Source organism: Myotis myotis, unplaced genomic scaffold (genome assembly GCF_014108235.1).
Source record: "Myotis myotis isolate mMyoMyo1 unplaced genomic scaffold, mMyoMyo1.p scaffold_m19_p_8, whole genome shotgun sequence".
NCBI classification, from domain to species: domain Eukaryota; kingdom Metazoa; phylum Chordata; class Mammalia; order Chiroptera; family Vespertilionidae; genus Myotis; species Myotis myotis.
In genome coordinates this window covers 9,636,282-9,660,308 of record NW_023416390.1, presented here as the reverse complement: position 1 = coordinate 9,660,308, position 24,027 = coordinate 9,636,282, and the positions used below count along the sequence as shown (strand labels likewise).

The window sequence follows — 24,027 nt, the reverse complement described above, 5'->3', positions numbered from 1 at the left end:
CAAATCAACAGGAAGTAAATGAGGTGTGTTGTCTGTGTGGGTGAGGAAACCCACAAAATCCCCTCCACGCTACCTGCTGGGCTCAGAAGCCCTGGTGGAGAGAAGTCTTCCTAATGGAGTCATAGACCTGTTTCCTTAAAAAACAATTTTTTAAATTAATTAATTAACTTATTTATTTATTTTTTATTTCCTAACTTATTTATTTTTAATAGAGTTTCATTTTAGAATAGTTTTAGGTTCATAGTTAAATAGAGTGTAAAGTACAGACAGTTCCTATATATTCCCTCACCTCACATCTACATGACCTATGCCATTATTGACACCCTGCACTACCAGTGTGCATATGTTACACTCAATGAACCTGCACTGACACAGCATTCCCACCCAAAGTCCATAGCGTACATTAGAGTTCACTCTTGGTGTTGTCAACACACATTCTATGGCCCTAGTGGATAGAGCATCAGCCTGCGGATCAAAGGGTCCTGAGTTTGATTCCGGTCATGACCATGTACCTTGGTTGCAGGCTCCTCCCTGGTCAGGGCTCATGCAGTAGGCAATCAATTGATATGTTTCTCTCACATTGATGTTTCTCTTTGTTTTCCCCTCTTTCTTTACCTCTCCCTAAAAATCAATGGAAAAAATATCCTCAGGTGAGGCTTAACAAAAACAAAAAAACAAACCCACATTCTATGGATTTTGACAAAATATAATGACACTAGAGGCCCTGTGCATGAAATTCATGCACGGGTAATGTCCCTAGACCTGGTGGGCGATCAGGGCCGATCTGTGGGGCAACCAGTGGGGTGATCGGGCGGGGGGGCAGGCGCTGGCACCTGCCTTGGCCAGCCTGGTGTTGCCTGCTTGCCAGCCCCGCCCCCCGCTACCACCAGTTGCCTCCCTCTGCAGGGCGATTGGGGGTCCTCCTCTGGCACCCGCCTTGGCTGGCCTGGGGCCTGCGGACTGGGGGCAGCTCCTGGGTTGGGTGTCTGTCCCCTGGTGATCAGTGCACATCATAGTGACTGGTTGTGCTACCGGTTCAGCCATTCGGTCAATTTGCATATTACACTTTTATTATTATACTTGAGGCCCAGTGCACAAAATTCCTGCATGGGGGCGGGGGTGTCCCCTCAGCCCAGCCTGCACCCTCTCCAATCTGGGACATCCCTCTCACAATCCAGGACTGCTGGGTCCTAACTGCTTACCTGCCTGCCTGATTGCCCTAACTGCCCCCCTGCCAGCCTGATCACCTCTAACCGCCTCTGTCTGCCAGCCTGATCGCCCCTAACTGCCCCACCTGCCGGCCTGGTCGCCCCTAACTTCCCCCTCCCCACCGGCCTGGTTGCCCCTTACTGCCCCTCCTGCCAGCCTGGTCACCCCCAACTCTCCCCCCCCACCCCCGCCAGCCTGGTCACCCCACACAATCTGCTGGTCGTTACTGTGATGGGATCCCGGACAATTTGCATATTCCACTATTATTAGTATAGATGTATCCACCATTATAGTACCATACAGAATAGTTTCACTGCCCTAAACATCCTCTGTGATCTACATATTTATCCCTCTCTCTCTGTTAACCCCTGGCAACTATTGCACTGACCTTTTGACTGTCTCTGTTATTTTGCCCTTTCCAGAATGCCAAATAGTTGAAATCAGACAGTTGCAGCCTTTTCAAATTGGCTTCATTCACTTACTAATAGGCATTTAAGTTTCTGCCATGTCTTTTCTTGGCTTGACAGCTCATATAGCCTTTCATTGTAATACTCATCTTGAACACTGGAATGGAGACTAGAGAGACCTTGCACTCTAACATTATCTATGGCACCCACCAGCTCCATTCACCATCTAGGATTGATGTAAACAAGAGTCGTTTTCCCCTTCTCTGCACGAATGCCAAAAAAGTGACTCAAAAAAGTGAGGGTTCCCCAGCCTGCCCACTGGCTTTCTGTGTGAGGGAAGAGAGGTGGGATCAGGTGAATATAACAGCTCAACTCTGGACTTCTTTTCACTGATGATTGTGACTTTCTCTCGGGACACCACAGGGAGCTCAAAGAGGCTCACACAGCAGAGCTCAGTGAGTTGGAGAACAACTACAAAGCAGCCTTAAAGGAAGAGAAGTTGGCTTCCCAAGAAAAACTAGGTACGTTCAGGACCTGGAAGAATGACCATGATGAAGGGGCGGAAGGCTGACCATGTGGGTCTAGGGCTGAGGAACTCTCATGGCCATGAGTGGGCTTTAGCTAGACTTTCAAGGTTTCCTCTTAAGCTCAGGAAGAGGGAATGATTGAGAACGAAACTGAAAAGAGGGAAGCCATGCCTACCAATGTCCTTCTTACCCTTTGTACCAAGTCTTAGTTTCCCCATCTAGAAATTGAGGATAGTAATATTGGCCTTTTATCAGCATGATAAAAATGAGAAAGCACTTTTTAAAGTATATTTAAAGTTCTGCAAATATAATGCTATTCTAATTCAGCAAGTTTGCTCACCAGCAAAACGATGGTGTTTCATTAAATTCTAACTGACACACTATGATTTGTGTGGCCTCATAATCCATAGGGGTTGTGTTGGCCATTTATCCCATTGTTTATGCTGTTCCTGAGAAGAGGAAGTGTGTCTTCTTCAGAATTCTGAATTCATAGACTGATCTCCACAGAGAGGAGAAATTCTGTAACCTTCTCCCCTTCCATTGCCTTTCATTTTTTTAAGGTGGTATTTATACCTTGCTGATTTCCCAGATTTTTTTTTAAAGAGAACATGTATTGTTTTCAAAATCAGTGTACACTAGGAGGTGTGATTTTAAAAAGAGAGAGGCAGGTGCAGGCTGATTTTGCTTCTCTTCTTCCAAAGATTCAGGTTTATCCTGGGGCTTAGTTCTCAGACTTGGTGTCCATCAGAATTGCCTGAGAAGCATATTATTGACAGATACTGGGGCTCTCCTCTGAGAGCTCGATTCAGTAGGGTTGGGGTGGGGTTCAGGTATCTAATAAGAGTGGTTTCTAATAAGCCTCCAGAGTGGTTTCTGAGGCACACCATGGTTTTACCACCCAGGGGATGAGTTTGACATGGGGAAGGTGTGCAAGAGAGCTCACATTTGAATTTGAAAGTGTGCATTTCAGAGCAATAATGATGATCCTGTTGTTTTCCTTTTGTCCAGAGGAGATGGGAAAGGAATACAAGTATTTGAAGAATATGTTTTTTATGTATCAGGTGAGATCCAGAACTCCTCATTGGATTATGAGAGTAAGAGAAGCAAGACTCATTTTCTTGCTTGATGATGATGGGACGAATCTAGAGCTCTGCCCCAGAAAATAATTCCAGCAGCTCCCCAGATCCTTGCACCTAAGTGGCACACACTAACTGCGCCCAGGGAGGAGAGTGCACTTCGGACTATGTTGGCTCCCATGCGTGACAAGTCAGTCACCCAGGCCTAAAGAAGCTCATCAAAAAAATACGTTTGTGATTACAAAAGTAATACCTGCTCAGTGCTATTTTATTTTATTTTTAGTGGGGTTTTTTTAAGGAAATACATAAACCAACAGCAGCAACAAAAAGAAAAACTGTCACTGCCCCAAGACAATGACTGTCCATATTTGTACTTTGTGACATCTTAGATTTTAATAGAGTTCTGGGTCAAAAGGAGTAACCATTGTAAAGGTCTTTGATACATTTGGCCAAATTTCCACCCAAAAAGACTGTATCCCTCTAGCACAGTGGTTCTCAACCTTGACTGCACATTAGAATCATCTGGGAATCTTTTTAAAATCCTGATTTCTGGGCCTCATCCTCCGGAAATTCTGTTTCTTTGTTACTAATGTTGTGGCCTCACCCCATAACAAAGAAACAGAATTTCCGGAGGATGAGGCCCAGAAATCAGGATTTTAACAAGATTCCCAGGTGATTCTAATGTGCAGCCAAGGTTGAGAACCACTGCTCTAGCACAGTGGTCGGCAAACTGTGGCTCATGAGCCACATGCAGCTCTTTGGCCCCTTGAGTGTGGCTCTTCCACAAAATACCACGTGTGGGCGCGCACATACAGTGTGATTGAAACTTCGTGGCCCATGCACAGAAGTCTAGCAGAACATGGAAGTGCTCTAGCATCTCGGGGCATAACCCATTCATTTAATCAACTAATTTGATGGAGGCCAAGGGACAGAGTTAGGGCAGGATTTCTTCCTAGGGGATGAGAGAGTGGGAGGTAGGGAATGGACAGGGAAGGGCTGAGGCAGCAAGCCCCCATCCTGTGGTGACGAACTAATCCCAGTTTGCCTGGGACTTTTGGGTTTTAGCATCAAAAGTCTGGAGTCCCAGGAAACAACTCAGTCCCAGGCAAACAAGGATAGTTGATCATCCTATCAAAGGGGGAAATCAAGTAAAGCACCAGCACCACCTCTGAAATTCAATTTACCACTCATAGTTTCAGTTTTGAACTAGAATCCAAAGCTCATTTTTCAGGATGTACCTTCATACAGTCAGGGAAGTGTCATAGACCAGAGCCTAAGAGAAGTGTCAGGTTGATGAGCAGGTAAGCGGCCCCAGTTCCTATGTATACTTGGTGTTTACTTCAATCTGGGCCTCTCCAGAGAGTGTGACCTCTCTGGAAACAGCTGCCCACCGGCCTTGAAAATGAGAGAGCTTCTATTTAAATGACCACAATTACAAACGAGCTCTGATACCCAAGCCCAGTGTAAATTCTGTTGCTAACCGCACAAGGAGGGCAGTCAGGATTCTGAGTGGCAGGTTCCGGGTCCTGGGCCCCCCCTTCTGAGGTCCCACCGTCATGAAGTGGTTAGGCTTATTTAACATTAACCACAAAGGAAGTTAGATTTACTGAGGGAAACGAACACTTTGAAAAACATCTTGTTTTCTAAGTGGTCACGTTAACTAGTGGGCATTTCTTTTGTTTTTTTGTGTGCTCTTTTTGAGTCATGAGTCAGAGGGAGTTGACAAGTGATTCTTTAACATGGGGAACACTACCTGTCTTTAAACTCTGCAGACACCACACAGAGCCAGGCGTTTAAGCTTCTGTCATGCTCAAGGGGCTGGGCTGGAATTTACTTTCCCCATTCACCCACATAGGGCCCCCCCCCCCAGCAAGGGTCTCAGGTGAGGGAAGCTGACAGGGCCCAGTGGTGGGCCTTAGGCCAGTGTGCACCTTTCTCAGGGCCCTTTGCTTCTGTTGCCATTATGTCTCCGCAGGACAGCCTTTATGATGAAATGGAAGATAAGTTGTCAAAGAAGAAGGCAGAATGGGAGAAGGATGAGAAGTCAGAGTGGGAAAAGATCCTGCTACAGCAAAGTGAGTACAGAAACTTCTGACGTCTTGGTGATAGGTGTACCGAAAAACCGCCATGAAGCTTGGCCTTGACTCAAGGAAGGCAGCCTTGGATTCACCAAGGTGATGAGCCACATGGCTAGACTCCCAAATGGAAGGTGCCTGGAGTTTGCAAGAAAGTGACAGGAGTGGAGTCTTTTATGAAGTTCAGCCACCTGAGATTCTAAGCCTACACCTTCCAAAACTCACTGATTCCAAGTTTGGCCATCATGGGCTGGAACAAGCTTTGGAACATCTGTAAGAATGTGGACTTGTTATCTAGTTACAGGTGACTCCAAAGTTCCAGGAAAAAAGTTCTTGAATTCGGTTTCAAATATTCAGTTGTCGGGGGAGGGGCAGCACAATCCATTGTACTCTATATTCCCAACCCCCCCCCAAGTAAGCCATGTTTGAGATATACTATCTAATAAAAGAGAAACATGGTAATTAGCGTACGACCGCTACCCTTCCCATTGGCTAATCAGGGAGATATGCAAATTAACTGCCAGCCAAGATGGCGGCCGGCAGCCAGGCAGCTGATGCGAACAGGGAGGCTTGCTTACTTCAGTGACGGAGGGAGCCAAGCTTCCCCGCCTGCCGTGCCGGCCTCTCCGCTGCACTCTAAGCAACATTGTAACAAATAAAGAAGCTAAACAAAACCCCGGGCTTCAGCCAGCAGGACTGCAACATTGTTTCAAATACAGAAGGTAAACAAAGGCCAGAAAACTGCTTTCAGCAGCGGAGGCCTCATAGCTGGAGCCGAGCCTCAGAGCTAAAGCTGGCCCAGAATAAAAAAAAAAGGAAAAAAGGACAGGTTGGGAGCTTCAGTCACCCGCCAGCCTGAAAATGGCCCTCATCCCCTCACCCAGGCTGGCCAGGCAACCAAGCGGGACCCCCACCCTGATCCAGGACACCCTTCAGGGCAAACCAGCTGGCCCCCACCCGTGCACTAGGCTTCTATCCTATATAGTAAAAGGGTAATATGCCTCCCAGCACAGGGATCAGCGTGACAGGGGGCAGCGACCAAACCCCCTGATTGCCCTGTGGCTCTGTGTGTTACAGGGGGCGTGGCCACAACCTCCCTATCCGCCCTGCTCTGTTCCTGACGGGGGAGCTCCTCAACCCCCTGATCAGCCCTGCTCTGTGCATGACAGGGGGGAGCTCCCCAACCCCCTGATCGCCCTGTGGCTCTGTGTGTGACAGGGTGCGGCTCCCCAACCCCCTGATCAGCCCTGCTCTGTGTGTGACAGGGGGGAGCTCTCGAACCCCCTGATCGCCCTGCGGCTCTGTGTGTGACAGGGGGTGGGGCCACAACCTCCCTATCCGCCCTGCTCTGTTACTGACAGGGGGGAGCTCAACCCCCTGATCAGCCCTGCTCTGTGCATGACAGGGGGGAGCTCCCCAACCCCCTGATCGCCCTGCGGCTCTGTGTGACAGGGGGCGGGGCCACAACCTCCCTATCCGCCCTGCTCTGTTCCTGACAGGGGAAGGCGCCCCAACTTCCTGATCAGCCCTGCTCTGTGCGTGACGGGGCGGTGCCCCAACTCCCCTATCGGCCCTTCTCTGTGAGTGACAGGGGGGAGCTACTCAACCCCCTGATCGGCCCTACTCTGTGCATGACAGGGGGGAGCTCCCCAACCCCCTGATGGGCCCTGCTCTGTGTGTTACAGGGTACGGAGCTCCAACCCCCCTAATGGGCCCTGCTTTGTGTGTGATAGGGGGCAGCGCCCCAACCTCCTGATCGGCCCTGCTCTGTACGTGACGGGGTGGCGCTGCAACCTCCCTATCGACCCTGCCTTGAGTGTGACGGGGTGGTGCCACAACCCCCCAATCGGCCCTACCCTGAGCGTGACGGGGTGGTGCCACAACCCCCCAATCGGCCCTACCCTGAGCCTGACTGAGGGTGGCATCGCAACCTCCCAATCTGCCCTGCTCTGTGCATGACATGGGGTGGCGCCCCAACTCCCCAATCAGCCCTGCTCTGAGCCCGACCAGGGGCTGCACCTAGGGATTGGGCCTGCCCTCTGCCACCCGGGAGCGGGCCTAAGCCAGCAGGTTGTTATCTCCCGAGGGGTCCCAGACTGCGAGAGGGCACAGGCTGGGCTGAGGGCCCCCTCTTCCCCCCCCCCCCGCCCCCCCGAGTGCACAAATTTTTGTGCACCGGGCCTCTAATATATATATATATATAACATTGTATAAGTTTAAAGTATATGACATTGATTTGATACATTTATATATTGCTATATATTTTTTAATATTTTCTTATTGATTTCAGAGAGGGAGAGAGAGTTAGAAACATCAGTGATGAGAGAGAATCATTGATTAGCTGCCTCCTGCACACCCCCCACTGGGGATCAAGCCCTCAACCCAGGCACATGCCCTGACCAGGAATTAAACCGTTACCTCCTGCTTCATAGGTCAACACTCAACCACTGAGCCATACCAGCCATGGCTTGCTATATATTTTTAATATTTCCAACACTTAACTCAAAGTTTGGATCATACATAGGTGAGCTTTCTACCCCCCTGAGCATCTGCATAAATGGAAAAAGGAGAGAGAAATTTATGGAGATTCTGTTCCCTGACTAGTTGAGGTAGGAGTGGGACCTCTTCAAACCTATTTCACATCCTACCCCAACCTAATTCATATCAAATTTAGTTGCTTTAACAAATTACTCATTTAAATGCAGTTACCCTTGGAAAAGTTTAATTCTTGCGGCTATTCCTACCCCAGTGGGACACTGGACTGCTAGAAGGTAGCATGAAGACCCTGGAGTTAAAACTGGGAATGGAACATGCAGCTGCTCCTGTTGGAGGCTTTGCTTAGAATCTTGGTGTAGCATAGCCCAGGTCAACTCCCAGACTCCTAGCTACTCATACTATACTCATCCCTTGTTGTCAAAATCTAAGTTAAGATGTGATAACTAGTTTTTGGAGACCAGGCTTTAGCTGCTCACAGTATAGCTCAGACCAGACTTATCCTGTGAGCCTGGGAGTTGCCTCCTTATCCATTCAGTACTGTGATGCTGAAGAAGAAATTTGTTAGCCCCATCACCCCTGCTTCCTTCTGTTCAATATTGATTGGATCTCTCCTGGCAGGTTCCACCCCAAAAAAGAAAAGTTTAAGCCTATTTCTACCCCAGGGCTAAGTGTGGAATGTCTCTTATATGGCTGGAAAAGTCATGTTAGCCAAGAGCTATATTTTAAGACTAGAGGCCTTGTGCACAAAACTTGGCAGCGGGAGGGGGGGCAGGGTGCCCTCAGCCCGGCCTGTGCCCTCTTGCAGTCTTGGAGCCGTCAGTTGGACATCTTAGCACTGCTTCAGAGGCGAGAGAGGCTCCTGCCACCACCCCGAGCTTGCCAGCCATGAGCCAGGCTCAGGGCTTCTGGCTGAGCAGCGCTCCCCCTGTGGGAGCACACTGACCACCAGGGGGAAGCTCCTGCATTGAGCATCTGCCCCCTGGTGTTAAGTGTGCATCATAGCAACCTGTCGTTCTGCTTTTATCCTATACTAGTAGCCCAGTGCATGAAATTCATGCACATTAAAAGGGAATTAATTGTCCTAACCGGTTTGGCTCAGTGGATAGAGCATCAGCCTGTGGACTCAAGGGTCCCAGGTTCAATGCCGGTCAAGGGCATGTACCTTGGTTGCGGGCACATCCCCAGTGGGGAGTACGCAGGAGGCAACTGATCGATGTTTCTCTCTCATCGATGTTTCTAACTCTCTATCCCTCTCCCTTCCTCTCTGTAAAAAATCAATAAAATATATTTTAAAAGTAAAAGGAAATTAATTAGCGGAGTTATTTTAATATTGCTATTTGCCCCTTCTCTACAATAGAGGTCTAAGAGATGAAAGGAAATTAGTAAAATGTATATGAAAATAATGTATAAATTTACTAATAAATAAACAGTTACAAAAGGATATAACAACAGAGGCATGATATAAAAATGACAAAAACATGATATGAAACAGTGCAAACAGTGATGCAAACAATGACTGATAAAGTGATTAAGCTTATTCTAATATCTCCCTGTACACCACATTAAGAGTGAAAACACTTTCAGAATGCTTGACTAATTTCCCTGTGATGAAGTATTTAGAACTTTAACTGTAACGTCATATGCTCTTCAAACTCAAGAGAAAGCAACGTATAACTGACCATGTGTGAAAACGGGTTCAGGTAGGAATATGCCTACTTTGTCTAGAGTTTGTCCTTGTGATTTATTAATAGTTATCACAAATGCTGGCATCACGGGAAACAGTCGTCAAATCAATTTAAATGGGAGACCAGTGTCAGGTGGGGACAAATTAATTCTTGGAATCAGAACAACCTCTCCCTCTGCAGATCCTGTTAATACTTCAGCTTCGATAATGTTAGGTGGTAATCTTTTGATAATAAATCTGGTACCATTACAAAGACCCCATTTACTATTGAGATTTCTCAATAGCATGATGATTGTACCCACTTTCAATTTTAATTTATGACACGGCATTCCCGAAGGAGTAATACTATTAAGAAATTCAATGGGAAAATTTTCCTTTTCAGCATCATCTGTGGAATCAATGGAATCATCACTCAAATATGTGTGAAACTCTCCATCGAGTATATCCAAATTTTCTTTATTTAATTTTTGAACATGCTCAATTTTTGGACAAAGACTTGCACGTTTAGATATATTTTTAATATTCTCTATAGCAGTGATTCTCAACCCTGGCTGCACATTAGAATCACCTGGGAATCTTTTTAAAATCCTGATTCCTGGGCCTCATCCTCCGGAAATTGTTTCTTTGTTATGGGGTGGGGCCACAACATTAGTAACAAAGAAACAGAATTTCTGGAGGATGAGGCCCAGAAATCAGGATTTTAAAAAGATTCCCAGGTGATTCTAATGTGCAGCCAAGGTTGAGAACCACTGATCTATAGATATAGTATTTCCAAAGGTAGCTTCAATAATAGATCCATTACAAATCATTTCACTTCCAGGCTCTGCTCCGAGGGCAGGTTCATGCCTGAAACCTTGCCCTGAGGGCAGGTTCCTGCCTGAAACCTCGCCCTCCAGGAAACACCTGGGGGAGTGCACAGCCTTTTCCAAGATGACCCCCGCAGGACTGACTTCCTTCTGGTTGGTCGCGGTTCTGGCCGTGATGTTACACCCAGGGTTTTTATATAAGTAGATAATAAAAGCATAATGTGCAAATAAACAAAAGGTGGGAGACTGGTGCCTACGACGTGCACTGACCACCACGGGGAGTGCCGCTCAGCCAGAAGCCAGGCTCACAGCTGGCGAGCCTGGCAGTGTTGGCAGGAGCCTCTCCTGCCTCTGCTGCAGGTGGGCGGTAAGGAGCGAGGGGTCCCAGACTGCGAGAGGAATGTCCACCTACCAGCTTAGGCCCTATCCCTGGGGGGAACAGGCCCAAGCTGGCAGGTGGACATCCCCCAAGGAGTTCTGGACTGCAAGAGGGCACAGGCTTGGCTGGGGGGACCCCCCTCTCCAGTGCATGAATCTCATGCACCAGACTTCTCGTATTTGCATGTTAGCCTTTTATTATATAGGACTAGAGGCCTGGTGCACAAAAATTTGTGCAATCGGGGTGGAAGGGGGGGGGTCCCTCAGCCCGGCCTGTGCCCTCTCACAGTCTGGGACCCCTCGGGAGATAACGCCCTGCTGGCTTAGGCCTGCTCCCGGGTGGCAGAGGGCAGGCCCAATCCCTAGGTGCAGCCCCTGGTCGGGCTCACAGCAGGGCCGATTGGGGAGTTGGGGCGCCGCCCCCTGTCATGCACAGAGCAGGGCGGATTGGGAGGTTGCGATGCCACCCTCAGTCAGGCTCAGGGTAGGGCCGATTGGGGGGTTGGGGCACCGCCCCCTGTCACACTGAAGGCAGGGTTGATAGGGAGGTTGTGGCGCTACCCCCTGTCACATACAGAGCAGGGCCCATCAGGGGGGTTGGGGCTCCGTACCCTGTCACGCACAGAGCAGGGTCGATCAGGGGGTTGGGGAGCTCCCCCCTGTCACGCACAGAGTAGGGCCGATAGGGGAGTTGGGGCACTTCCCCCTGTCACACACAGAGCAGGGCGGATCAGGGGGCTGGGGCGCCGCCCTCTATCACCCACAGAGCAGGGCCGATCAGGGGGTTGGGGCGCTGCCACTGTCACACTCAGGGCAGGGCCGATGGGGAGGTTATGGCTCTACCCCATCACACACAGAGCAGGGCCCGTGGGGGGTAGGGGGCTTGGGGCGCCGCACCCTGTCACACACAGAGCTGCAGGGCGATCAGGGGGTTGGGGAGCTCCCCCGTATCAGGCACAGAGCAGGGCTGATCAGGAGGTTGGGGCGCCTTCCCCTGTCAGGAACAGAGCAGGGCCGATAGGGAGGTTGTGGCCCCGCCCCCTGTCACACACAGAGCCACAGGGCGATCGGGGTTGGAGAGCTCCCCCCTGTCATGCTGATCCCAGTGCCGGGAGGCCTCTCGGCTCCGCTGATCCCAGTGCTGGGAGGCATATTACCCTTTTACTATATAGGATAGAGGCCTGGTGCATGGGTGGGGCTGGCTGATTTTCCCTGAAGGGTGTCCTGGATCAGGATGGGGGTCCCCACTGGGGTGCCTGGCCAGCCTAGGTGAGGAGATGATGACTGTTTGCAGCTGGTCACACACCCTTCAGGGTAGGGGCCCCCACTGGGGTGCCTGGCCAGCCTGGGTGAGGGGATGATGGCTGTTTGCAGCTGGTCACACACCCTTCAGGGTGGGAGTCCCCACTGGGGTGCCTGGCCAGTCTGGGCGAGGGGCTGAGGGCTGTTTTCAGGCTGGCGGATGACAGAAGCTCCCAACCACTCCTTTTTTTCTTTTCTTTTTTTTATTCTGGGCCAGCTTTAGCTCTGAGGCTCCAGCTCTTAGGCCTCCGCTCCTGAAAGCAGGTATCTGGTTTGTTTCGGTTCTATAATCGAAACTCTGTATCAACTCCAGCTCTGAGATCCCGGCTCGCTGAAAGCAGGTTTCTGGGGTTTTGTTTAGCTTCTATATTCGTTACAATGTTTCTTAAACTGCAGGCTCAGAGGCCGGCAAGGCAGGCGGGGAACGTTGGAGTCCTCCGTCACTGAAGCAAGCAAGCCTCATGTTAGTTTCAAGCTGCCTGGCTGCCGGCTGCCATCTTGGCTGGCAGTTAATTTGCATATCGCCCTGATTAGCCAATGGGAAGGGTAACGGTCATATGCCAATTACCATGTTTCTCTTTTATTAGATAGGATAAGGATATTCAAGAAAGCATAGTGGTTTACTTTAGCCAAGAGAACAAACAAAACAATAAGCAACAGATCTAAAATAAACTACACAAAGAGAACAGGAGACATTAGAGGCAAACCCTATAGGGCTGATGTGATCAAGAGCCACCACCCTGTTGACCTCACTCTCAAGCTTCTCCAGGTGTGTGTGTCAGAGGCTGAACACCAGGATGAAAGCACTTTGTGCTTGACCCAGGCTGGACTTTCTGTTATCTACTGATATTCTGTTTTTCTCTCTGCATCTGTTTTTTTCCCCATGTTTACACCTTCGATAAGTGGTTTCCTCTCATCTCCACAGAAAATACGATGACAAAAAAGTTTGAGTTAGAGTCAGAAGAAAAAAAGAAAAAATTAAGTGAATCCTACAATGTTCTCTTTGAGAACTTCACTCAAGAGAAGGAGGTGAGTCAGTCCAAAGCACATCGGTGGTGGAATGTGCAGTCTTGATGGGACATCTGGTTTCCAGGGGTGCCCTGGTAATTAAATCAGCTTTCATCTTCCTGGGAATATTTCTCCTTCCCAAGCTTCCCTGGAGCATATGCAAGTAGACAGACAGTTTTTCTGTCCTTTATCTATATAGCCATACCACAGGGTTATTGGAATGAAACTTATAATTAACAAGAAATATAAAATGTGAAACATGCAGAAGCTGAAATTCCCTATTTTGCCCAAATCCCAGTCTCTGAATATCCTTCTCACTCTTGACTATGGCTGAATCGAAAAGGTATTGTTGCAAATTAAACTAAGCAAATGTGGTCATGTTTGACTCTTAGTAAATGAGGGTAGCTAACTAAAAGTTAGAGGTTGTGAGGGTTAGCTGGTCCTGTAAGTCACCCCCCTACAACCTTGACACTGATACCAGGTTATAATGAAAGCAGGTCTCAGACCAAATTCTAACAAACACGTGGACATTCACTAAACAAACAGGCATTAGCCAGCAAGTCCAGGCAATTATATCACCAGCTCTCGGAGTTTTGGGGTGCATGATAGAGTCAGCATGGGTATTTGCGGTGGCATTATAGAAGTAGGCTTCTGTAAGCCTACTGTAACCCTGCAGCCAACATCAGGCAACCAGAGTTCCCATCCCTAAGTGCACAAGCTACAGGCTTTGTTAGATTTTTGTACCCATTTCATACAAAGTGCAAAGAATCTCTAATATTCCATTTTTAAGAGCCCATTTCTAACCATCATGTTAATTGAAAAGCACTAATTTCACCAATAAAAGCCCATGTATGACATTCACTATATTACTGAGCAAAACAATAATGAGGAGATGGGGCATGCTCTGCAATAATGCTTCTGGGGTCTGGAGAGCTCACATGTCTGAATGGTAGTTCAGTGGTAGTTCCTCTTAGGGGGGAGAGATTTGATCATCTGCATGTATTTCTTCTTCCTCCAATGGCGCCGATTATAAACCTACAAATGGGTGTTTTTTCTCTCTCTCGTATATAATTTATACTTAGCAAAATGCACAGATATTAAATGTACAGTTTGATGAGTTTTTACAAATGTATATATCCATGTAACCAACACCCAAATCAAGATCTAGAACATTTCATCAACCCAGAAAGCACTCTTGTGTTCCTTTCCAGTAATCCCTCCCTCCATCAGATTTGCCCCAAGACAACTACTCTTTTGATTCCTGCCACCATAGATTGTTTTTTCTTATTTTTTTAAACATATTTTATTGATTTTTTACAGAGAGGAAGAGAGAGGGATAGAGAGTTAGAAACATCGATGAGAGAGAAACATCGATCAGCTGCCTCCTGTACACCTCCCACTGGGAATGTACCCACAACCAAGGTACATGCCCTTGCCCGGAATCGAACCCGGGACCTTTCAGTCCGCAGGCCAACACTCCATCCACTGAGCCAAACTCTTTAGGGCTTTTCTTATTTTTAAACTTCATATAAATGGAACCATACAATATATGCTCTTTTGTGTATAGCTTTTATTTTTCCTCAATGTAATGTCTGTGAAATTTACTCATTTGTTGTTCATATCAGTTATGTTTTCCTTTTTTATTGTCCAGTAATATTCATTTATAGGAATATCAGATAATGCATTCACCATTTCCCTGTTTGGGGAGATTTTGGTGGTTTTCGGTTTTTGACTTTTACAAATAAAGTTTCTATAAATATCCTGTACAAATGCTTTTGTAGACATTTGCTTTCATTTCACTTTGGCATACCTAGGAGTGCTATTGCTGAGATTGAGGGTGGGTATAAGTTTAACTTCATGAGAAACTAGAGGCCCAGTGCATGAAATTCGGGGTCCCTAGAGGCTGCCAGCCGCCGGCCAGGGCCTCCCCCAGCTGCTGGCCACCAGCTGGGGCCTTCCTTCGCTCCGCGCTGCCCCCTGGTAGTCAGCGCACATCATAGTGAGCAATCGAACTCCCAGTCGAACTCCCGAGGGGACACTTTGCATATTAGGCTTTTATATATATAGACTAGAGGCCCGGTGCATAAAAATTTGTGCACTCGGGGGGGAAGGAGGGTCCCTCAGCCTGGCCTGTGCCCTCTCACAGTCTGGGACCCCTCGGGAGATAACGACCTGCTGGCTTAGGCCTGCTCCCGGGTGGCAGAGGGCAGGCCCAATCCCTAGGTGCAGCCCCTGGTCAGGCTCAGAGCAGGGCCGATTGGGGAATTGGGGCGCCACCCCCTGTCATGCACAGAGCAGGGCGGATTGGGAGGTTGCAATGCCAACCTCAGTCATGTTCAGGGTAGGGCCGATTGGGGGTTTGGGGCACCGCCCCCTGTCACACTCAAGGCAGGGTCGATGGGGAGGTTGTGGCGCCACCCCCTGTCACGCACAGAGCAGGGCCAATCAGGGGGTTGGGGCGCTGCCCCCTGTCACGCACAGAGCAGGGCCGATAAGGGGGTTGGGGAGCTCCCCCCTGTCACGCACAGAGCTGGGCCCATCAGGGGGTTGGGGAGCTCCCCCCTGTCACGCACAGAGCAGGGTGGATCAGGGGGTTGGGGCACCGCCACTGTCCACTCAGGACAGGGCCGATGGGGAGGTTATGGCTCTACCCCATCACACACAGAGCAGGGCCCGTGGGGTGGGGGAGTGGGGGCGCCGCCCTCTATCACCCACAGAGCAGGGCTGATCAGGGGGTTGGGGTGCCGCCACTCTCACACTCAGGGAAGGGCTGATGGGGAGGTTATGGCTCTCCCCCGTCACACACAGAGCAGGGCCCGTGGGGTGGGGGTTTGGGGCGCCGCACCCTGTCACACACAGAGCCGCAGGGCGATCAGGAGGTTGGGGAGCTCCCCCCTATCAGGCACAGAGCAGGGCCGATCAGGGGGTTGGGGCGCCTTCCCCTGTCAGGAACAGAGCAGGGCCGATAGGGAGGTTGTGGCCCCGCCCCCTGTCACACACAGAGCCACAGGGCGATCAGGGGGTTTGGGCGCTGCCCCCTGTCATGCTGATCCTGGTGCCGGGAGATCTCTCGGCTCCGCTGATCCCGGTGCTGGGAGGCATATTACCCTTTTACTATATAGAATAGAGGCCTGGTGCATGGGTGGGGGCTGGCTGGTTTTCCCTGAAGGGTGTCCCGGATCAGGGTTGGGGTCCCCACTGGGGTGCCTGGCCAGCCTGGATGAGGGGATGATGGCTGTTTGCAGCTGGTCACACACCCTTCAGGGTGGGGGTCCGCACTGGGGTGCCTGGCCAGCCTGGATGAGGAGCTGAGGGCTGTTTTCAGGCTGGGACTGAAGCTCCCAACTGCTCCTTTTTTTCTTTTTATTCTGAGCCAGCTTTAGCTCTGAGGCTCCAGCTCTTAGGCTTCCGTTCCTGAAAGCAGGTATCTGGTTTGTTTAGGTTCTACAATCGAAACTCTGTATCAATTCCAGGTCTGAGATTCTGGCTAGCTGAAAGCTGGTTTCTGGGGTTTTGTTTAGCTTCTATTTTTGTAACTACGTTTCAGACTGCCAGCTCAGAGGCCTGCAGAGGCAGGCGGGGAATGTTGGAGTCCTCCGTTACTGAAGCAAACAAGCCTCATGTTAGTTTCAAGCTGCCTGGCTGCCGGCTGCCATCTTGCATGGCAGTTAATTTGCATATCGCCCTGATTAGCCAATGGGAAGGGTAGCGGTCGTACGCCAATTACCATGTTTCTCTTTTATTAGATAGGATTACCAAGCTATTTTCCACCATTTCACTCTGTGTCTTAAATATATGAGATGAATTCCAGTTGCTCCATATCATTGACAACAGTATTACTAATATTTTAATTTTTGACCATGCCAATGAGTATGAAATAGTATTTTGTTACCGTTTTAGTTTCCTTAATGACTAAATATGTTGGGCAGTTATTTACTGTATATCCTCATTGGACCATATATATGTCTTCTTTTGTGAACTGTTGGTTCACGTCTTTTGCCATTTAACAAAAGTGGGTGCTTTATCTTTTTATTATTGATACATAGGGATACTTTTTATATTATGGATACAAATTCTTTGTCAGATATATGCATTCCAGATTCTGTCTCTCAGCCTGTGGGAGTGCCTTTTCATTTGGCTCATGTTGTCTTTTGATGGGCAGAAGTTTTTAATTTAATAAAAGTCTAACTATCAAGTTTTTTCTTTCATGGTTACACCTTTTTGTGTCTTATTTATGAAATTGTTGACTATTCCAAGGACATTAAGATATCCTTTTTTAAACAAAATAAAAGCTTTATAATTTTAGCTTTCATGATTCTATGATCAATTTTGAATAATTTTTGTGTGTGAGATAGAGGTCATAGTTCTTTTTTTCCCTCCCGAAGGATATCCAATTGTTCCAGAATGATTTGTTTTTTAAAAAAAACTTTTCTTTCTCTATTGTGTTGCCTTAGTGTATTTGTCATATCTGGGAAGTGAGGTGGTGGACTCTCCACTCTATTCCGTTCAACTATTTGCCTTTACTTCAGCCAACAACACATTGTCTTAATTACTGTAGCTTTAAATCAGGAAGTAAAAATCTAACTTTGCTTTTGTTTTTCAAGATTATTTGGGTTTTCTGTATCCTCTGTGTTTCTATATAAATTTTATAATTATCTTGTTAAGAAAACCTGCTGGTATTTTGACTGGAATTGCACTGAGTATAAAGTTCAATTTGTGGAGAACTGCATAGTTAGCAGTACTCAGTCTGTATGCTAACCAGAAAAGCCTTTGAAGAAAATATTTCTTTTACTATTTGTCAATGCGCTATGGTTTAACATAAGTGAGATTTTCATTATTTAACTTCAACATGCGATGCCATTAGTTAACAATATGTGCCTCATGAAACCAACATGTAAACTTTGGTAACTATTATATTTCTGAATTTTATTCTGGTTTTCCTAGTTTTTTTGAAGAAGTGCCAGAACCCATTGCTGACCTTTTTCAAATAAAATTACTTTTAGGAGCTCTTGAAGCAACATGAAAAGGACACCTTGCAATTAAAGGAGCTAAAAAAGACCAACGAGGTAAGCTTTCTCATTTTTTTTTTCCTGTGGAGTTAGCACCTTACAAATACATCAGTAAAATTATATACTCTCAATAAAATGGAATCAATGATAATTTCCCCAAAACTGGTAAAAAGAAAACACACAAAAATACCACAGAACTAAAGCTGAGTTTGCTGAAATCAATAAGTCAAAAAGGATTTTAGAATTATCTGTAAAACAAAGCCATTAGTGTCTTTTTAGAGCCTGATTTGAACAAATATATGGGCAATATACTGTGTAATCTTCAATGTCAAAGGCCTTTCATTTCTAGTATGGTTCAAACCACAAAAGGATTAAATAGTAAAATGCCAAATTCTTTCCTTCAACCTCTGAAAAGTACTATCCTGCCCCCTTGGAACTCTAACTCCAAGCCTTTCCTTAAAACTTGGAGTTTACATTATCCTCCACCCCCACCCCAGCCCCTCAAGGAACTCTCTCCTGAGACTTCCATGTGGAAGATACCTGAAGGAAAACCCTTCAAACCCACAAAGTGCCTTGTGATTCATCTTTCACTGAAAATTTAATTTGGATCCAGAATGGACATGTTTGGGACATGATTAGCCATTATGAAAGCATGGAATGATACCTTAGAATCCAGGCAGGGCTTCAATATTGTTGGGCAAACAGATTGCAATGTCCTACAAAGTGAAGGAATGGGCTTTGGAGAAGATAGATCCCGTGTATTCTTTTTCTCCCCCTTTTTAGTGAATGTATTGGGATGACACTGGTTAACAAAACTATACAGGTTTCAGGTGCACAATTCTACAATGCATCATCTGTACACTGTATTGTGTATTCACCACCCCAAGTAAAGTTTCCATCCATCACTATTTTTCTCCTTATATCCTCCTCCATTTCCGTTTACCCTCCACCCCCTGGCAGTCGCCACAATGTACTCTTATAACTGCTTTACCGAGTTTGTCTACTTATTAGCTATAAATTAGTTGCCTCCTTCATGAGCCGCAACCAGGGCCCAGGCCAGGGAGGAGCCTGCAACCAAGATATGTGCCCCTGACCAGGTAATTTTTTCAGTGGATGTAAGCCATTGTGAATTTTACCTTTTTGGATGCTGAATATTTTTGTATTCCTTTTAAATATTCGTGAGCTTTGTTCTGGGATTCAGTTAAGTTACTTGGATACAGTTTGAGCTTTTCAATGTTTTCTTTTAAGCTCTGTTAGGCAGAATTACAGCAGTTTTAGGGCCGAATTTTTCCCCACTACTGAAATGATACCCTTCTGAGTAGTCTACCCAATACTGTGTATATTCAGAAGGGTTTTTCTACCCTGGCTGGTGGGAATCGGAGCTATTCCCAGTCCTGTGTTGGTTCTGGGGATTGTTTCACCTACTCCATGCTGGGGACTCTTTCCCCCACAACCTCATTTCCTTTGGTTTGTTTCCCTCCATCATGCCACTCCAGTGGCCCTGGACTTCTTGCTGTTTATCGGGCTAGGATGCTCCCACTTTGGAGTCTTCGCACTTGATGTTCTCTCCTCCTGAAAAGTTCTTTGCCAGATATCCACATGGCTAGCTTCCTCACTGCCTTCCAGTCTTCACTCAAATGCTAACTTCTCAGGGGCCACTCAACAACCCGCCTGGCACTTCCTTTTCCCTGTTTTACTTTTCTACACAGACTTATAACCATCTAGCCTGATAAACTCAATAAAGGCAGGGATTTTTGTCTGTTTTCTTTACCACTAATCCCAGTTTCTAGAACAGTGCCTGGCATATCACAGACATTCTGTAAATAGCAACTGATTTTTTTGAATGAATAAATCAATGAAAAAAATGCAAAATGACCTGCTTTGTACAATGCAGTTGCAGTAAATGATGATGCCCTTCAGGTTTATGCAGAGTGGGAGGTTGCTCTACATGGGAATAGCTATGCAGATGGTAAGAGTTAAATGAGCCTGGCTCCTGAAAGCAGATCCTTATCTAGTTCCTTTTTATTTTTTTTTTAATCCTCACCCGAAGGTATTTTTCCATTGATTTTTAGAGGAATAGGAGAGGGAAAGACAGAGAGCAACATCAATGTGAGAGAAATACATAAATTAGTTGCCTCCTGCATGAGCCCCAACCAGGGCCGGGGCCAGGGAGGAGCCTGCAACCAAGATATCCTTGACCTGAATCAAACCCAGGACCCTTTGGTCTTCAGGCCGACGCTTTATCCACTGAGCCTAACCAGCTAGGGCTGGTCCAGTTTTATAGTCACTTCACCATCTCTCTAAAGTAGATCCCACACTTATACTATGTCCTCCACCTGCATCCTGGATTTGTTTTTAATCTACTATTGTAATTATTTTGTTTGCTTTTACTTAATTTTTTTATCTTTTCCTCACTAGAATGTGTCCCCCATAAGAGTAGGAATTATATTTGTCTTGCTCATCGTAATATTTGTAGTACCTAATACACTGGATCTACCTTGCTCCAAAGCCCATTCCTACAGTAGGTTTTTTATTTCTAATTAACAGACTTTTTTTTAGAGCATGGTTAAGTTTACAGAAAAAATAAGCAGAAAGTACAGAGATTTCACATACACTCCCCATCCCCACACAACTTCCTCTATTATTAATATCTTGCATTGGTGTGTTACATTTGTTGCAGCTGATAAACTACTATTAATATATTATTTTTAACTAAGGTTCATAGTTTACATTATGGTTCATTATTTGTATTGTACATTCTATAAGTTTTGTCAGTCATGCTATATAGTCACCATGGTAGTATCATACAAAATAATTTCTCTAACCTAAAGATCTTCTGTTATCCAAGTATACATCCTTCCCTTTCCCTCCCAACCCTTAGCAACCACTGATCTTTTTACTAACTCTATAGTTTTGCCTTTTCCAGAATGTCATATAGTTGGGATCTATTGTTGATATTTAATAAATACTTATTTAATGAATGAATAATTGCTAACTGTTGTGACAACCCATGTGAGCTCTGATGAGGATTGGCTTTGGGGCAGTGACAGTGAGCTTGCAAAGGAGGGTATAGATGGGGAAGGCAAAGGGAGGGCATAGGGTTAACAGGGCATAGTGACTGAATGGTACAGAAGAAGGAGTAAAGTCAATGCTGCACATTCTAGTCCAGGTACCTGGAGAAGAGAATAAATGGGCAGATACCATCATGCTGTCCCAAAACAATTTCTTCCTACTCAGATCATAGAGGAAGAGTTGCATGCACAAGCTGTTATCCTGGAATCACTAAACACCACCCTCTACCAAACCCAGATGGAACTCCAGAAGGAGGTGAGTCCTGGCTGGAGTGGGGATGGGCATTTGTGGGAGGATCCCAGGTCTCTGTGTAGCTCAGCCATACAGCTCTGGTTGGGAAAAGATAGCTATCAAAATGTACAATGTCTTTCAGAAAGCTGTGGTGGCAAATCTGGAGAAAACACTCCAGACCAAGCTTGCTGAAACGGAAGAGAAGTTTAAATTCACCATACAGCTCCTGAGAGAAGAAAACATTCATCTGAGGTGTGAATGGGGTGCAAAAACATGGCTGACTTATCTTTAGGAAGGGGGAGGGGGTTGGGTGAGGAATAGGTGAAGATGAACTCAGGTGTTTCCTAATGAAGTCAAGACACAGGCACTTTCAGGAGGAAGATATTCACAGTGAGCCTGACCACAGAATTTACCTGCTGTGGTCAAACAGTTCATTTGATAGTTACTATCTCTTTTTTTCATGCTGTTGAGCATTTTTACCATCATTACTCTCAGTTCTTATTTTAAATTTCTTATCTCTGCTTCATTTATCTCTTCTTCTGGAGAATTCTGTAGTTCTTTCATTTGGGGGTTGTTTCTTTGTCTACTAATTTTGGCTGTTTGGGTTTGTGACTATGTTTTAGGTAGATCCTCTACACCTCTCCCATCTCTAATGCAGAACAGTGTTAAAGGCTGTTTCTGACTCATTGGATCAGGCAAAGACTCAGAGCCTCCAGAGACTGCCTCTGCCTACAGACTAATAGGATTCTGACTTGAATTGCCCCACCCCCACCCCAGTTTGTTTGAATTGGTTTTTATGCAAAATGATACATCGTATTTATCTGAGACTCTCTAAGTGTATTCAGGATTTAAAAATCGAAAGATTATTTTTAAACATCTCCCCTGAGAGTTTAGGGGTGTAGGTGTTAGTGGTTTACCCTTAGATGCAGCAATATTGGGTTCCTGTAAATCAATTTTAGGTCAGAAATTAAACTGCAACCTGAAGATGCATCTTAAATTATTGAAATAAATTTCGGTCAATACTTTAATAAAGGGAACTTATTTATTATGTTGATTTAGTGGAAAATTCCTCACATGGGCATTTGGTCATTCACATATCCTGTCTCATTAAATTCAAAACTACTGCAAGTAATGAGTGAGACTGCCCCCAGTGAAAGAATAAAACCACACTTCTCTCTCCCCAGATATCCTACCCCACTGTCTACTCTTTGAGTCTATAGTGATACATTTTCTCTTTCTTTATAGGCAAAAGATAAATACCAAGAATGGAGGAATTTATGAAGAACGATCTGGAAAGTCAACCTGTATTACTATTTATGAGGATGATACTGAGACTTTAGAGGAGGGTAGCAACAAAAGACAAGAATTATGAGCAGAAAAGTTGTTCTCCATCATCGGAATTGATAGGAACACCATCTCTATAAGCCTAGAGTACTCCTGTAGGTTTTCTTGAGAAATGCATAAGATGGGTTTGGTTTTGGGGTTGCCTTGATTCTACTTTCGTCTTTTCACAATTTGCTTTCTTCTGAGTGGTTGGGAATGTTTGAATTCTCATCTCAATTACATAGATTTTTTTTTTCATGATTTTCGCTGAAAAGTGATGTGCTCTGTAGCTACAGCTGGGCTTTCTCTGGGTGTACTATTTTCTCTTCCACCTTTACATATTTTATTATGAAGACACTGATCTGAAATTTTTCTTCCTATAAAATGTTAACTATATTTTGGACTGTACCTGGGGCATTTAGCTAGCAAGAAAAAATTTATTGGTTTGATTTCAAAAACCTTTCTTTTTCATATGTGTCCCCACTCTCTCACCTCTCAATCACATTCCCTAACCTGTGATTTAGGAAGAGTTTCTGATAATTCTTGCCAGATTCTCTAAACCATTGCTAGAATTCAAATACCACTGTGCAGACAACATAAATAAGTGAAATGGGCTGCACATAAAGAAAAACAATCCAACCAAAACAATAATTGGTAATTGGCAGCAGCTTCAATAGAGGGGACTAGAGGGGGGAGGCAGTGAGAGAAACCATTCCACTGCTGCCATACAGGAGCATGGATTAATGGGATCAAATACTCTGATTTTTCAAGAGAAGGTATTCTAGTTTTTATATCACATCTCCCAATTTTTAAATATGAACAACACATTTTTTTAAAATATTGATTTCAGAGAGGGAGGGAGAGGGAGAGAGAGATAGAAACATCAATGATGAAAGAGAATCATTGATTGGCTTCCTCCTGCATGCCTGTTATTGGGGATCGAGCCTGCAAAGGCGTGTGCCCTTGACCAGAATCGAACCTTCAGTCTGCAGGCCGATGCTCTGTCAACTGAGCCAAACCAGCTAGGGCTGAACAACACATTTTTAAAAAATATAATGGTGTGAGCCAACATTGGAGGGTTCAAGTAAAATGTATCTGTGATCCAAACATTTTCCACCTGTGAGATGCCATTGGCAAAAAACAAAACAATCTCCTGCGAACAGTAAAGTTATATTTTGTTAGAAGTACTTTTGAAAAACTAATTTTTAAAAAAAACCTAATTAGCTTTTAAAAACAAGATAATTCATGAGTATATCAAATGAAATTATAATTTTTAAAAGCATGAATAGCACAGAAATGCTAGCAAAAAAGCAAATCAAGCATGTACAGAAGAATGCATATACTACAAGAGCAATAAGAGGAAAGGCTGAAAAGGGAATTTGGAAGTAGATTGTAACAGATTTGTAAAACCATTTTGGGTTTTT

General features: G+C 45.8%; 1 protein-coding gene across 2 annotated transcripts in view; it reads left to right on the top strand.

The window, feature by feature from the left end:
- Positions 1 to 23,494, top strand: part of FLACC1 (flagellum associated containing coiled-coil domains 1) — a 39,352-nt gene extending 15,858 nt beyond the window's left edge. For both annotated transcript variants that reach the window (XM_036320454.1, XM_036320453.1), the window contains 8 exons: positions 2,040 to 2,137; positions 3,152 to 3,204; positions 5,195 to 5,294; positions 12,886 to 12,989; positions 17,972 to 18,034; positions 21,215 to 21,304; positions 21,423 to 21,532; positions 22,526 to 23,494. In XM_036320454.1, the coding sequence (XP_036176347.1) occupies positions 2,040 to 2,137; positions 3,152 to 3,204; positions 5,195 to 5,294; positions 12,886 to 12,989; positions 17,972 to 18,034; positions 21,215 to 21,304; positions 21,423 to 21,532; positions 22,526 to 22,652 (745 nt within the window). In that variant the 3' untranslated portion in view covers positions 22,653 to 23,494. The remainder of the gene's footprint in view (positions 1 to 2,039; positions 2,138 to 3,151; positions 3,205 to 5,194; positions 5,295 to 12,885; positions 12,990 to 17,971; positions 18,035 to 21,214; positions 21,305 to 21,422; positions 21,533 to 22,525) is intronic.
- Positions 23,495 to 24,027: the final 533 nt, after the last annotated feature.